The following is a 13,528-nucleotide window of genomic DNA, read 5'->3' on the forward strand; positions in this document are numbered from 1 at the left end:
GGCCCTGGAGGCATAACAGTGAACAGATAAAAATTCTCTCTCCTTATGGAGCTTTCCTCTAATTATGGTGAAAGACTATAAGCAAAATATAAATGAAATAAGTAAAATACAGAATATATAGGTAATGATATAGGATAGGTAATATATAGGTAGTGATAAATTCTAAGAACAAAAAATAAGGCAGTGGATGGGGGCTATGAAGCATTAAGGGGGAAAATTAAATTATATTTTTATATATATATATATATGAATGAAATAACCAGGGAAAATTATACTGAGAAGGTGATTTCTCAGTAAGGACTGAAGAAAGTGGGGGAGATAGCTATACAGATGTGTGAGAAGAACATTTTTCATGAGCAACAAGAAGTCTGTTTAAAAAAAAATAATGGGAAGACAAAACTATGGAGATAGTAAAAAGATCAGTGGTTGCAAGGATTGGGAGGAGGGTGGGATGAATAGGCAGGGTACAGAGGATTTCTAGGGCAGTGAAACTACTCTGTATGAAGCTGTGATGGGGGTATATGTCATTATACAACCTAATGTAAATTGCGACGTTTTAGTGATAATGATGTGTCAAATGTAGATTCATCAGTAGTAACAAACACACCACTCTGAGTAGTATATGGGCAATCTCCGTATTTTCCTCTCAGTATTGCTATGAACCTAAAACCTTTCTAAAAAATAAAGTCTGTTAAAATAATAATACTAAAAAAGAGGCCAATGTGGATGAAGCAGAGTTAAGGGGAAAGAATAGTGAGAGGTACGTATGAGAGGTAATGGGGGCCAGACCATGTAAGGCTTTGTAAGTCATGTTCAGTGACTTACAATTTTTTACTCTCAGTAAAACCATGGCAGGGAAGCATTGCAGGATTTTGAGTGGAAAATGGACAAATATTGCCTTGTGTTTTAACAGGATTATTCTGACTACTAGATTAAGAAAAGTCTGAACTAGATAAGAGAAAGAGCAGTGAAACCATTGAGAAGGCTATTGCAATCATCCAGGCAAAAGATAATGGTGGATTGGGCCTAGGGTGGTGGCAGAATTGGCTGTGAAAAATATTCGAATTCCAATTTCTTTAAAAGGTAAAAATAATGATATTTGCTGATAGACTAGATATGGGGTAAGAAAGAAAGAGGGGAAATCAAGGATGGTGCTACAGTTTTGGGCCTTAGCAATTAGGAGAATATAGTTACCATTTAGAGAGGAAAACCACAGAAGAAGCATTTTGGGGATGGGAATATCAGGAGCTCATTTTAAACAAATTCTGTTTGAGGTGCTTTTTAGGCATCCAGGTGGAAATGTCAAGCAGGTCATCATACAGACTAGTCTGGATTTCAGGGCTAGAGGTAAAATCCTGGGAGTATTTATCATTCATATGATATTTAAAGGGGTGAGACTACATGAGATCACTTAGTGAATGAATATAGATGGAAAAGAAGTCCTAGGACTGCAACCTGGAGCACTCCAATCTTTAGAAGTTTGGAAATGAGGAAGAAACAGCAAAGTGGAGAGGGAAAGAGCAGTAAGAATGATAGGAAGATGACCAGGCAAATTTGGTGGGCAAATTTGGTGTGCAAATTTGGTGTTATGATGAATGCGTATCAAATCTGTCTACATGTTAAATTAGATGAGGTCTAAATCAAATAAGATGAGGACCATGTAATTGATAGTTGAGTTTAACAATATGAATGTCATTGGTGACTTTGATAAGAACAATTTCAGTGGAACAGTAGTGGGCAGAAACCCCATAATGGATGCAAAGACTTGAAGGAGAGCAATTGTAAGAGCAAGCAGATAATAAAAGCAACGAGATAATAACTGGAGGAGAAATTTGTCTCAAAAATAACACCATGCTTGTAATCTGATAGAAAGTACCAGTAGATGATTCAGGACAGAGAGGAGAAAAGTGTACTTGAGCAGGCGCATAAGCAAAGAGCAACCTTAGCTATGTTTTTCTCCTGTAGTAAGAGAAGAATAAGTAGAGTGTATGATCACAGAGGAAGGTACGTGGGGTGTTGGGAACTTGTTTTTCTGTTGTTATGGTTGGGCATGTTGAATTTGAGGTGCTTGGGAGACAACTTTGGGGAGATATCAAGTCAGCAATTTGAAGCCCAGAAAAGCTTCAGATGTAGATTCAGAGTTTGTCAGCATAATGGATGATAATTGAAATAGGTGGTATAATAGATGGGATAGCTCAGGGAAAATGTGTAAAAAAAAAAAAAAAAGTTGAGCACCTGTGACAGAATACCTGGGAGCATTGGCATTTACATGGAGGAAAGAGGGGTTGGGGGGCTCACAAATACAGCTGAAAAGTCTAAATGTAGGCTGAAAATCAAGAAAGTGGGTATCACTGAAGCCAAGGGAGGACAGCATTTCAAGAGGGAGGGAATGGACAACACTGTCAAGGGTAGCCAGTAGATTGGATATAATAACAGTTGGGACAATAATGAGTTTGCGGACAACAGTTTTTTTGAGGTGGTGGCAGTAGAAGTCAGATTTTGGCACAGGGAGGAAAATTTAGGCAGTGAGGAAGTGGATACGGCAAACTCTCAAGATTTCAAGGTGGTTGCCAGTGAACGGGAAGACAAGGAAAGTGGAAAATGAAGTGTGACGTAGAGTTCAGGGGAGAGTTTGTTTATTTCATTTCAGTATGAGAGAGACTTAAGTTTTGTTTAACGCTAATAGGAAAAAACAAAAATGGTTGTATATAGAAATTTTACTCAATTTATTCATATACTTATTTTTCTGAAAGGATGCTTCTTTGTAATTTTTCCTATTTTTTTCATTGTTGTTTGGAGTTGCTTCTGAATCAAGAAAGATTCCTGGGCTTCCCTGGTGGTGCAGTGGTTGAGTCCGCCTGCCGATGCAGGGGACATGGGTTTGTGCCCCGGTCCGGGAAGATCCCACGTGCCGCGGAGTGGCTGGGCCCGTGAGCCATGGCCGCTGAGCCTGCACGTCTGGAGCCTGTGCTCTGCAACGGGAGAGGCCACAGTAGTGAGAGGCCCGCGTACTGCAAAAAAAAAAAAAAAAAAAAGAAAGATTCCTAAACATAACTAAATTTCACATTTTGATTATAGATAAGAAGGAACGGGACACATTTGTTTGGACACAGGATGGTTATTTTCCTAGAAGTTATCATTTAAATTATAATTTAATTTATATTCAATAATTTAGTGAGGAAGGGATTTTTAAGATTACATTTTTAAAATCAGCCGTTACTTATGTTGTTTATTGACTTGGAAGCAATCATAAAATTACCCAGAACTGCTTCACATTTACTGCTAACTAACATCCTCCATCACACTGCTGTAGAGATAAGCCTCTTTATTTGCACTTCAACTCAGTATTCAAAAACTGATTCCACCCTTTCTCCCTTAGGAGGTTTTTGTTGTTTCTTTTTTTTTTTTTTTTGGTCTTTTTGTCTTTTAAGACACTGTTTTTTATTTTCTCAATGATATAAGGTGCTTTACAAGTATGAACAATAACCTGCTACACTTTAATGTTTTGTATCCTTTCCATTGATTTTTTCTTTAAATCTGGAATGTAATTCCGTGTGTGGCATCTGTTTTCTAATGTAGAAAAAATAACTTATCAAACACTAAATTTTACTCTAAGGATACTACATTTATAAATTTATTCCACGTTTGAAACGATAGCCCAAAATCCACCTGATTGATGCTCATTTGGCATGTTCTTCTCAATTCTGGTCGCTAAACTACATCCTGAGTTAGGATGAAAATAATGCAGCTTTCAGGCTTTGAAATGACTACATTGAAATTGCCAAAAGGGTCAGGAGGTTGTCTGTGCACGACAATGTTTTCCATCACTTACAGAGTTACATTTGGCATGTCAAGAAGAGAGGACATAATCCCACAGCAGCAGACATTTAAAATAAAAGAAGACAGCCACAAGGATTCGTGCAGAATATTTTAAATATGCCCGTTGAGCAAAATGATTTAAATGATTTTTCTTCAAGGGCGATGCTCCTATATGCATCCTTGGAAAAATTAAAGATCCTAGAATAGTGTCTTCCATGTGGGACATCTTGAAAGATAATATTTTGGTTTCAGTGGGTTACACACCAGTTCTTGTTAATTTAGCGGGTCTGTTTACAGAGTGTGGTGGTTTCGTTCTTTAGATTTGCAGAGTTTATAGAGAAAGAAAATTACAGCCTGCACACCCAATACAAGGACAATTCCTCCAATGAAACTGCCGGCATCAAAGGTAGACTTCCGCGCAGGTTGTGAAGTCAGAGTTAAAGAGGTATCAGTTGTACCTGATGTAGTAGTTGTGGTGGAAGCTGTAGAAGAGGAAGGCAGAGTTGTGGTTTTAGCTGTAGAGTTGGTTGGCAATGGTGTGGCAGTGGACGCAGGACAGAATTCTGTGCTGTTCACCACCTTGCAATCACGAACTGTTGAATTACCTGAACAGTAGCCTTTACCTTTGCATTTTATCCAAAAGCAGGTAGTGTTAGCAGCATTAGCATCAAAACAGGAAACCCGGTTGTTGCGGCTTTCAGAGATTTCTGGTGCTGGAGTGGTGCCCGGCGGAGCGGCGGCGGCACCGGGGCTGTCCTGGTGGTAGTCGGTAAAGCCGAGGGTGTAGTCACGTTCGGGGCCAGCGTGGTGTTCTGAGCCGCGCTCGTCACGCAGAGCGCTGCCAGGCAGTCGGCGGCCAAAAGCAGCGGGCGGGGCAGCGCCCGTATCGCGGCCTCCGCGTTGGCCTTCGAGCGCGTCCGTCCCTCGGTCCCCTGCGGCGCCGCCTCCCAGACTCCTCCCTTTGGAGATTTTTAACAAGTTCGTTAGAACTGTGTTTACCCCTAAGGGTGAATCAATTCTGTCCCTTAGAACTATCATTTTAAATAAGTTTTATAATTATGTATGTATGTATGTATGTGTAGATAGGTACGTACGGAGGAAAGGAAGAAGGAAGGCAGGAGTAATGGAAGGATGGGCTTAGTGTGCTGAGAGAACTGTTGGAAATGGAAGTTGAATTTTCTATGCAATCTAGAGCTGAGTGTAAGCAATTGTATTGTGGTCCCTATACCCTCCTTTCTCCCTAGCTTCCTCATTTTCCCATGCTTTCTAGGATATTTACAACTGAATAAGGTGAGCATAATCAGGTTGTCTTCCTCAGATTTTCAAATGAAGAACAAAATAGATATTATTAAGCAGACAAATCTATTTATTAATTAAAAGGAAATGATTGTGACTTCCTAATTTTAAGGGAAATGTTTGGGATTTGGAGCAATTGAGATATAAGTGGCTTTTCAGAATAAGGCATATGATACCATAGCCAATCTAGTATACCATTATTTTACCTTTAATTCAATTCCTTTTTTTCCTTTTATATTTTTGCATTGTATTAGTCAAAGTGAAAGGGAAGAATTTGAAAATGAGTTCAAACAACAATATGAACGAGAAAAAGTGTTATTAATGGAAGAAAATAAAAAACTGACAAGTGAGCTTGATAAGGTGAGTGATTTAATCTCATTGATACTCATTGATACATGCTAGATGTTCAGCACTATCACAGCAATTATAGATATAATTTTATATTTGGTGTACATTTTTTAATTTACTATTCTTCCTAAACGCAAGGATTGCTTCTGTGTACAGGCAATTTTTCATTTTACCAATCTGTACAGGAGTCTTCTTGGAGAGAGGACTCGGCTTACCTCATCTTATTCTTTGTCCCATTTATTTTTTGAGCCCCTGTTCTTTATTTCACTTTCCATCTCTCTTTTACTATTAATCACTTACTTTGTCATGGCTAAGCTAAGGCCTGTCTTTGGCAAGAACAGGAACAATTAAGCCAAACTAGAGAAATTTTGACAGTTCTGATGTCATATTCATGATGGAGAACTGATAATAGCTAGAAGTAATACCATTGGTAGTTAAGAAGCCAAAGAAACCAACTCTGCCTATAAACTCTATAGCTTGAATAAAGAGCTGAACCATAGATTAAACCTAGATTAAAACAGCTAGATTTATGAACAAAATTTTAAATACTTAAAGGAATCTTTTTCCATTTAGTATCTCAGATTTCTTGAACTGACATCATTCTGCATTTCTTGTCCCAGTTGTTAACAGCTGTAAAAATCCTAATATTAATTAGCAGTTTTAATAGTTTTACTTACTTTTAAATAATAAGGTTTGGATAATTGTGCTTTGTAATGAGTTCAAGGATTTTCCTGAAGTAAAAGTATTATGTTCAATTAATAGTCATTTCAATAAACACATTGAAAGACAATGGCTAAATAGTCATAAAAGAGAGACTTTTCATTCATTCTATCTCAATTTTCCATTGTGTTCCATATTTCTTTTTATTTCTGTCACTATTTTCCCAATGATTATTCAGTTTTCTAAGCATTTAAAAATGACTGCTTGTTTGGTTGCAAACTACTTGAGAAAGAACTTTGTTAGTTTATTTTGTAATTACAAAGCTGATGCACACAAACACTGTGGAAAGTGGCCAAATAGTAAGTAATATAAATTATTTTTTTAACTATGAATACTGTATGAACAGTATTGTATAACTCTTAGTTACTTCCACTAAAATAAAACTAACAGTATTTAAACTTTATCCAAATAGGTCACATAATTGTTATTTAATGGGCTTAACCAATATGACTACAAAATTAAACATCATTTCTGTCTACCAGACAGAATTTTAAGATTCTGTTAAGAGTGACCTTGAGGTAAGAAATATAATTAAACTCTAGAAGGTCACTTCATGTAGAGTTTATAAGCAAATTACCTAGTAAAAGGTGGTATTATAGTTAGAGAAAAATTGAATTGTGATATAATCAAACCGAATGTAGATCAAGTCTTGTATTCACCCCTTGGTTTCATTTCATTATTAACCATAAAGTTCTGGCAAGTTTACCAGAAATACATCTTTAGAAATAATTTTTAAACAATACTCTTTGGATTTTGATGAGATCTGAAGGATAAAAATAAAAGCCTATCTCCTAATTTTATAAAAAGTAGAATATTACCTTGTCTTGCTAAATTGAAAGATGTGGTAAAGGATATGAACAGAACTTGGAGAGCAAATCATATGGTTGGCAAGTATTCAGTGACAAATGATAACAGGAAATGTTTATTTCTGGAGAAATAGGGGAGGATCTGGGTCTTCTTCCATTTGAACCTCTTCTCTATTTTTGGTCCTTTTATTCAGCTTTACTTCTCTGTCAGTCCTCCTAACTGCACATCTTCACTGTTTCTTTCCATTTATTCATTTTTTGGTTTGGTTGAATTGGGTATTTTCCCCAAGAGGGATAACCAAAGAATACCTTTGCCATTGCTACACCAACTGTTCCATTGGGAACCTGCTTGAAGAGAACCGAATTCCTTCTCAACAGAACTTCAGATATAGAAACCAAAAAGCAATTAGTATGTTAATTTTGAAACTTATATAACTAATAGAGTCTCATAGTCAGATTTTTTAACTTCAAAAATAAAAATTAAAAAGGAAATAGAAAAAAGTTTGTTGATATTTTCAGAAGTCTGTATTCAAAGTTTCTATTAAAGGTAATTTATTGCAAGTAAAATTAGCCATATATGCCAAGGAGTGGAAGTAAATGGTTTCCAGTAAGAAAATATTATCATTTGTATCTTGTTATTAAATAATTATTTTACATAAAAGCAAAATTACACAATGTGGAAAATATTCAACATAAAAGTTACCTATGATTTCAGTAACATGAAACAACTATGTTACTTTTATATGTTCCTTTCCAGGTTTTGTTGTATATGTATTATTAAATAATTTCAGTCATATATACATTTTATTTTCTAATCTGCCATTTCATTTAAAACATGAGCATTTTTCCATATTCCTGTGTAGTCTTATAATTATCGTAAGCCAGGTATGTCAATTTACAAATAGTAAAACCTTCTCATTCCCAAACATGCAAAATGAAGTAATGCTTAGGTAGAATTTACTTTGTGCAGGCCCTCTCCTGAGTTACTTTATATAAACCATATAATTCTCACAATAACTCTGTGAGGTATACACTATTGTTCCTACCATTTTACAGATGAGGAAATTGAGGCAAAGGGAGATTAAGCTACTCTTGTAATCTCAAAACTAGGGAGTGGCAGGATGGGATTGGAACACGGGTAGTCTGGCTCCAGAGCCCCTGTGCTTTAATTCAGTAAGAATGAAAAGATTAACTTTTCCTGACAAATACTAAACACATCTATTTAAGACTCCTTTGAACTACTGTAACATGACAGTGCAAAAATTTGTGTTTCTTCCTCTTCTTGCAAATCTCCAGCTGAAATCCCAATCACAGATTGTAAGTCAAAAGCAATGGTGATCAGAAAAGGATGTGTTGTAGGAATTAGTGAAGACACTGCATCTACAAAAAACATTCTCCAAAATAGCTGGTAGACTTCTGGCTATGCTAACGTGAAGAGATTGATGAATCCACTCAAGAAAAAAAAAGTTTCAAAGTGGACACAGTTGTTGAAAACAGACATTTCAGAGCTCCCAGAGTTAACCAAAGGAAGACAACTACAAAACATTACTGAGATAAATTAAGGAATATCTAAACAAATGGAGAGATATACTGCATATTGTTAGGACTGCAGTTCTCTCCTAATAGATCTATGGATTTGGGGAAATCACTATCAAAATTTTGCTAGGCTTTTTTGTTAGAACTGGCAAGCCTATCCTTAAATTTATATGGGAATACAGAAGATCTACAATAGCAAAAATATTTGGCGGGAGGCGGGGAGACGAGGGGTACAGAAGTTGGAGGATTTACACTACAGAATTTCGAAACTTACTGTAAATCTATAGTAATCAAAAGACGGTAACATTGGCATAATGGAACAGAGTAGAGAGTCCAAAAATAAGACGTCATATTTATGGTTGATTGATTTTCAGCAAAAGTACCAAGGCAATTCAATGGGAAAAAGAGAATCTTTTCAACAAATGGTGCTGGAATAATTGGATATCTATGTGTAAAAAATTAACTTAGATCCTTACCTCATAACATACACAATTAATTCAAAATGGATCATAAACTGAAATATGAGGTAAGCATAGGAGAAAATCTTTGTGATTTGGCGTTAGTCAAAGATTTCTTAGATATGACACAAAGCACAAACCTTGAGAGAAAAATAATTATAAATTGGACCTCATCAAAATTTAAAGACAACATTAAGAAAATGAAAAGATATACATAGATGAAGAGAAAAGATTTTCAAACAATTTATCTGATAAAAGACTTATATTTGGAATGTATAAAGAACTCTTAAAACTCAAGAAATAATACAAACAACCCAATGGAAAATAACGGGGGGAAAATTGAAAACGGGGGGAAAATTTCATGAAAGAAGATATATGAATAACAAATAAGCACGTGAAAAGATGTTCACTATCATTAGTCATTAGGAACAATGCAAGTTAAACCATGGAAACATATTGTTGTACAGGCTCAAGAGTTAATCAATCAGTGACCATACCAGCTGTTGGCAAGGATATGGAGGAACTGAAACTCCTACACTGCTTGTAGAAGTGCAAGATGGTATAACTACTTCAGAAAACAGTTTTAAATTTCTCAAAAAGTTAAACATACACTTACCCTGTAACTCGGAAATTCTCCTAGTTATTTATCCAGAAGAATTAAAAGCATAGTCCCTTTAGAAACTTGTATATGAATGTTCATAGCATCATTATTCATAATAGCAAATAACCGGAAACAATGCAAATGTTCATCAAGTAGTGAACGGATAAATAAAGTGTACTAATATCCATGTAATAGAATACTACCCAGCTATAAAAAGGAGTTAGTTTCTGATATGTGCAACACTGTGGTTGAACCTCAATAATACGATAATTTTAAAAAGCCTGATACAAAAATCTATATATTGTATTATTTCATTGATATTACGTTTCTAGAAAAGGCAAAACTATAGACACAGAAAATAGATCAGTGATGCCAAGAACTCATGGTGGAAGCCAGGATTGACTGCAAACCAGCTTGAGGGAAATTTCTCAGGTATTGGAAGTGGTCCCAAACCAGATTGTAGTGATTATTGCACAAATGTTTAAATTTACTAAAAATCATCAAACCATAAGTGTTATAATGAGTGAATTTTATAGTATGTAAATTATACCTTAATAAACCTATAAAAAGAAAATAGATGGTAAAATACATTTTTAAAGGTAAATAGCACACCCTGGAGTACAAAACGTAAGTTCCTTGTTCTCAATAGGCAGATAACGATGTGTGTTGGTAGTGACAGGTTCTCTGATCCTTTTTCTTTCTAAGAAGACAATGAGGTTGTCTATCTCCCATGGAAGGTTAAAAACACACACCAGAAAAAACCTGGGTCATTAGGAGAATTCCAGATGAACTTAGATTAGGGAGTTGGCAAAACTTGTACCTTTCTTCTAGTTTGTCCAGTTTATTGGCAGAGAAAATTACAGGCCAATATCTTTGATAAATATAGATGCAAAAATCCTCAACAAAATATTAGGAAACCAAATCCAACAACCATAAAAAGAACCATACACCATGATCAAGCTGGATTCATCCCAGGGTTACATGGATGGTTCAACATATGCAAATCAGTCAGTGTGATAAACCACATCAACATAAGAAAAGACAAAACTACATGATATCTCAATAGATGCAGAAAAAGCATTTGATAAAACTCAACATCTGTTCATGATAAAAACTCTTTCCAAAGTGGGTATAGAGGGAACATATCTCAGCATATAAAAGCTATTTATGGGGCTTCCCTGCTGGCGCAGTGGTTGAGAGTCTGCCTGCCGATGCAGGGGACACGGGTTCGTGCCCCGGTCTGGGAAGATCCCACATGCCGCGGAGCGGCTGGGCCCGTGAGCCATGGCCGCTGAGCCTGCACGTCCGGAGCCTGTGCTCCGCAGTGGGAGAGGCCACAACAGTGAGAGGCCCGCGTACGGAAAAAAAAAAAAAGCTACTTATGGCAAACCCATAGCCACCATAATACTCAAAGGTGAAAAGCTGAAAGCCTTTCTGCTAAAATCTGGAACAAGACAGGGATGCCCACTCTTACCACTTCTGTTCAACATAGTATTAGAAATCCTAGCCACAGCAGTCAGACAAGAAAAAGAAATAAAAAATATCCAAATTGGAAGGGAAGAGGTAAAGTTGTCATAGGAAACCCTAAAGACTCCACACAGAAACTGCTAGAACCAGTAAATGAATTCAGCAAGGTAGCAGTATACAAGATTAACATACAGAAATCAGTTGCATTTCTTTACACTAACAATGAAATCTCAGACAGGGAAAGTGAAAAGACAGCCCCTTTTAAAATTGCATCAATAAAAAAACAAACAAATTTAGGAATAAACCTGACCAAGGAGGTGAGAGACTTATATGCTAAGAACTATAAAACATTGATAAAGGAAATTGAAAATGATTCAAAGAAATGGAAAGAGATCCCATGCTCTTGGATTGGAAGAATTAATATTGTTAAAATGGCCATACTACCCAAAACAGTCTACAGATTTTATGTGATCTCTGTCAAATTACCCATGTCACTTTTTACAGAACTAGAACAAATATTCCTAAAATTTATATGGAACCAAAACAAAAAACAGAATTGCCAAAGCAATCCTGAGGAAAAAGAACAAAACTGGAGACATAATCCTCCCAGACTTCAGGCAGTACTACAAAGCTACAGTAATCAAAACAGCTTGGTATTGGCTGACAAAAACAGACATATAGATCAGTGGAACAGAATAGAGAGCCCAGAAATAAACCCACGCACCTATGGTCAATTAATCTTCAACAAGGGAGGCAAGAATATGCAATGGAGAAAAGACAGTCTCTTCAGCAAGTAATGTTGGGAGAGCTGGACAGCTGCATATAAAACAATGAAGTTAAAACACTCCCTCACACCATATACAAAAATAAACTCAGAATGTCTTGAAGACTTAAATATTAAGACATGATACCATAAATCTCCTAGAAGAGAACATAGGCAAAACATTCTCTGATGTAAATCATAGCAATAGCTTCTTATGTCAGACCCAGGAAGAGCCACTGTTTCAGTAAGAGAACAAGGACAGAATCCAATGTCCCAGCTTGAAAGCAAGTCAGGCAGGAGGAATTCCCTCTTACTAGGGTCAGCCTTTCTTTCTATTCAGGCCTTCAACTGATTGAATGGGAACCATCCACATTAGGAAGGTAATCTGCTTTATTCAGTCAATCAATTCAAATGTTAATCTCACCCAGAGACACCTTCAAAGACACAACCAGAATGTTTGACCAAATGTCTAGGCACCCTGTGACCCAATCAAGCTGACTCATAAATTTAACCATCACATGGCCCCTCATCTTCACAAACCTATAAATAATTCTTGTAGGAAAAATTCATCTCCTTCAAGCTGAGTAATCAGAAAGAAAACTAACACAATATCTCTACAAATATATCAGAAAGGAAGAAAGGAATAGTAATAGCTAATGGCATTTTGAGACCATTTATCAGAAAAATGTAGCCATGAAATAAAAATTGTATGCAAATATTTTATCATGAACTTTTAAAAACTAAAACAAGAATTTTTGCTTCTGTGACAGATTAGCTTACATCATACCTACCACCTCACCAAGAAGAGCTATAAAGCTGGACTTAAAAAAAATGTTTTTAATACTGTAGCAATACTGCCTGGAAGTATTCATCTGCAGGAAGGCACTGGAGAGATAAGAAGGCAGCCGAGACTTTACTGACCCAGATCCTTTAGAAAGGAGTAGTACAGAGAGATGAGCCCAGCATTCAGTGCCAGTTTTCCTCTTGAGGCATTTGCAGATATGAAAGCTGTAGCAGAGAATCCAGGAAGTTGAGCACAGTATTCCACAGTATCACAAGTTTAGAGAGAAAAACTGAATATCAATGCCCACCAAGGTGCAGGATCCTTGGTAATCAATTCAAGCTTTCAATTGAACTCATCGAAAAGGCTACATTTTAGAAATAAGGGTGAACCAGAGAGAGATGAGCCCTCTCAGTGACTGAAACCCAGCCTCTAAGTAACTGAATCCATGATCTAATTGCCTACCAGAAGTAAAAGTAAGCAGTCTCTGGAGGAAGATATTACATAGAGCCTCAAATTGTCTCTAAAATTTTCATACACTGTATGTGGCATGCAGTAAGAAATTACAATGCATACCAAGAGATACAACCAAAGAAAACCAAGACATAAAAGTATAATAGCAAAAACAAAGTAAAAAAAGAATAAATGAGAAGAAAACCAGGCAGTCAATATAAACAGACCCACACAATTCCAAGTATTGGAATTTTCTTAACTGAACTTTAAAATAACTGTATGATATATTCAAGAAAATAAACGTGATGAAGAATTTCAGCAGACAACTGGAATCTATACAAAACAGTCAAGTAAATCTTTAGAAGTGAAAAATAAAATAAATGAAAAATCCCAACAGAAAATTTTAACAGTAGATTGGAAAGAACCAAAGAAAGGAAGGGGTAAATAAAAAACTTCCCATACTGAAGTCTGGATATAGAT

At 36.2% G+C, this 13,528-nt stretch overlaps 1 protein-coding gene across 14 annotated transcripts in view; it reads left to right on the top strand.

Moving 5' to 3' along the window:
* The window catches only part of CDC42BPA (CDC42 binding protein kinase alpha), a 326,934-nt gene that overhangs the window by 233,551 nt on the left and 79,855 nt on the right, over positions 1–13,528 (top strand). For all 14 annotated transcript variants that reach the window (XM_049713472.1, XM_033430345.2, XM_049713441.1 and 11 more), the window contains one exon: positions 5,370–5,475. In XM_049713472.1, the coding sequence (XP_049569429.1) occupies positions 5,370–5,475 (106 nt within the window). The remainder of the gene's footprint in view (positions 1–5,369; positions 5,476–13,528) is intronic.

This window comes from Orcinus orca, chromosome 1 (genome assembly GCF_937001465.1).
Source record: "Orcinus orca chromosome 1, mOrcOrc1.1, whole genome shotgun sequence".
NCBI lineage: Eukaryota > Metazoa > Chordata > Mammalia > Artiodactyla > Delphinidae > Orcinus > Orcinus orca.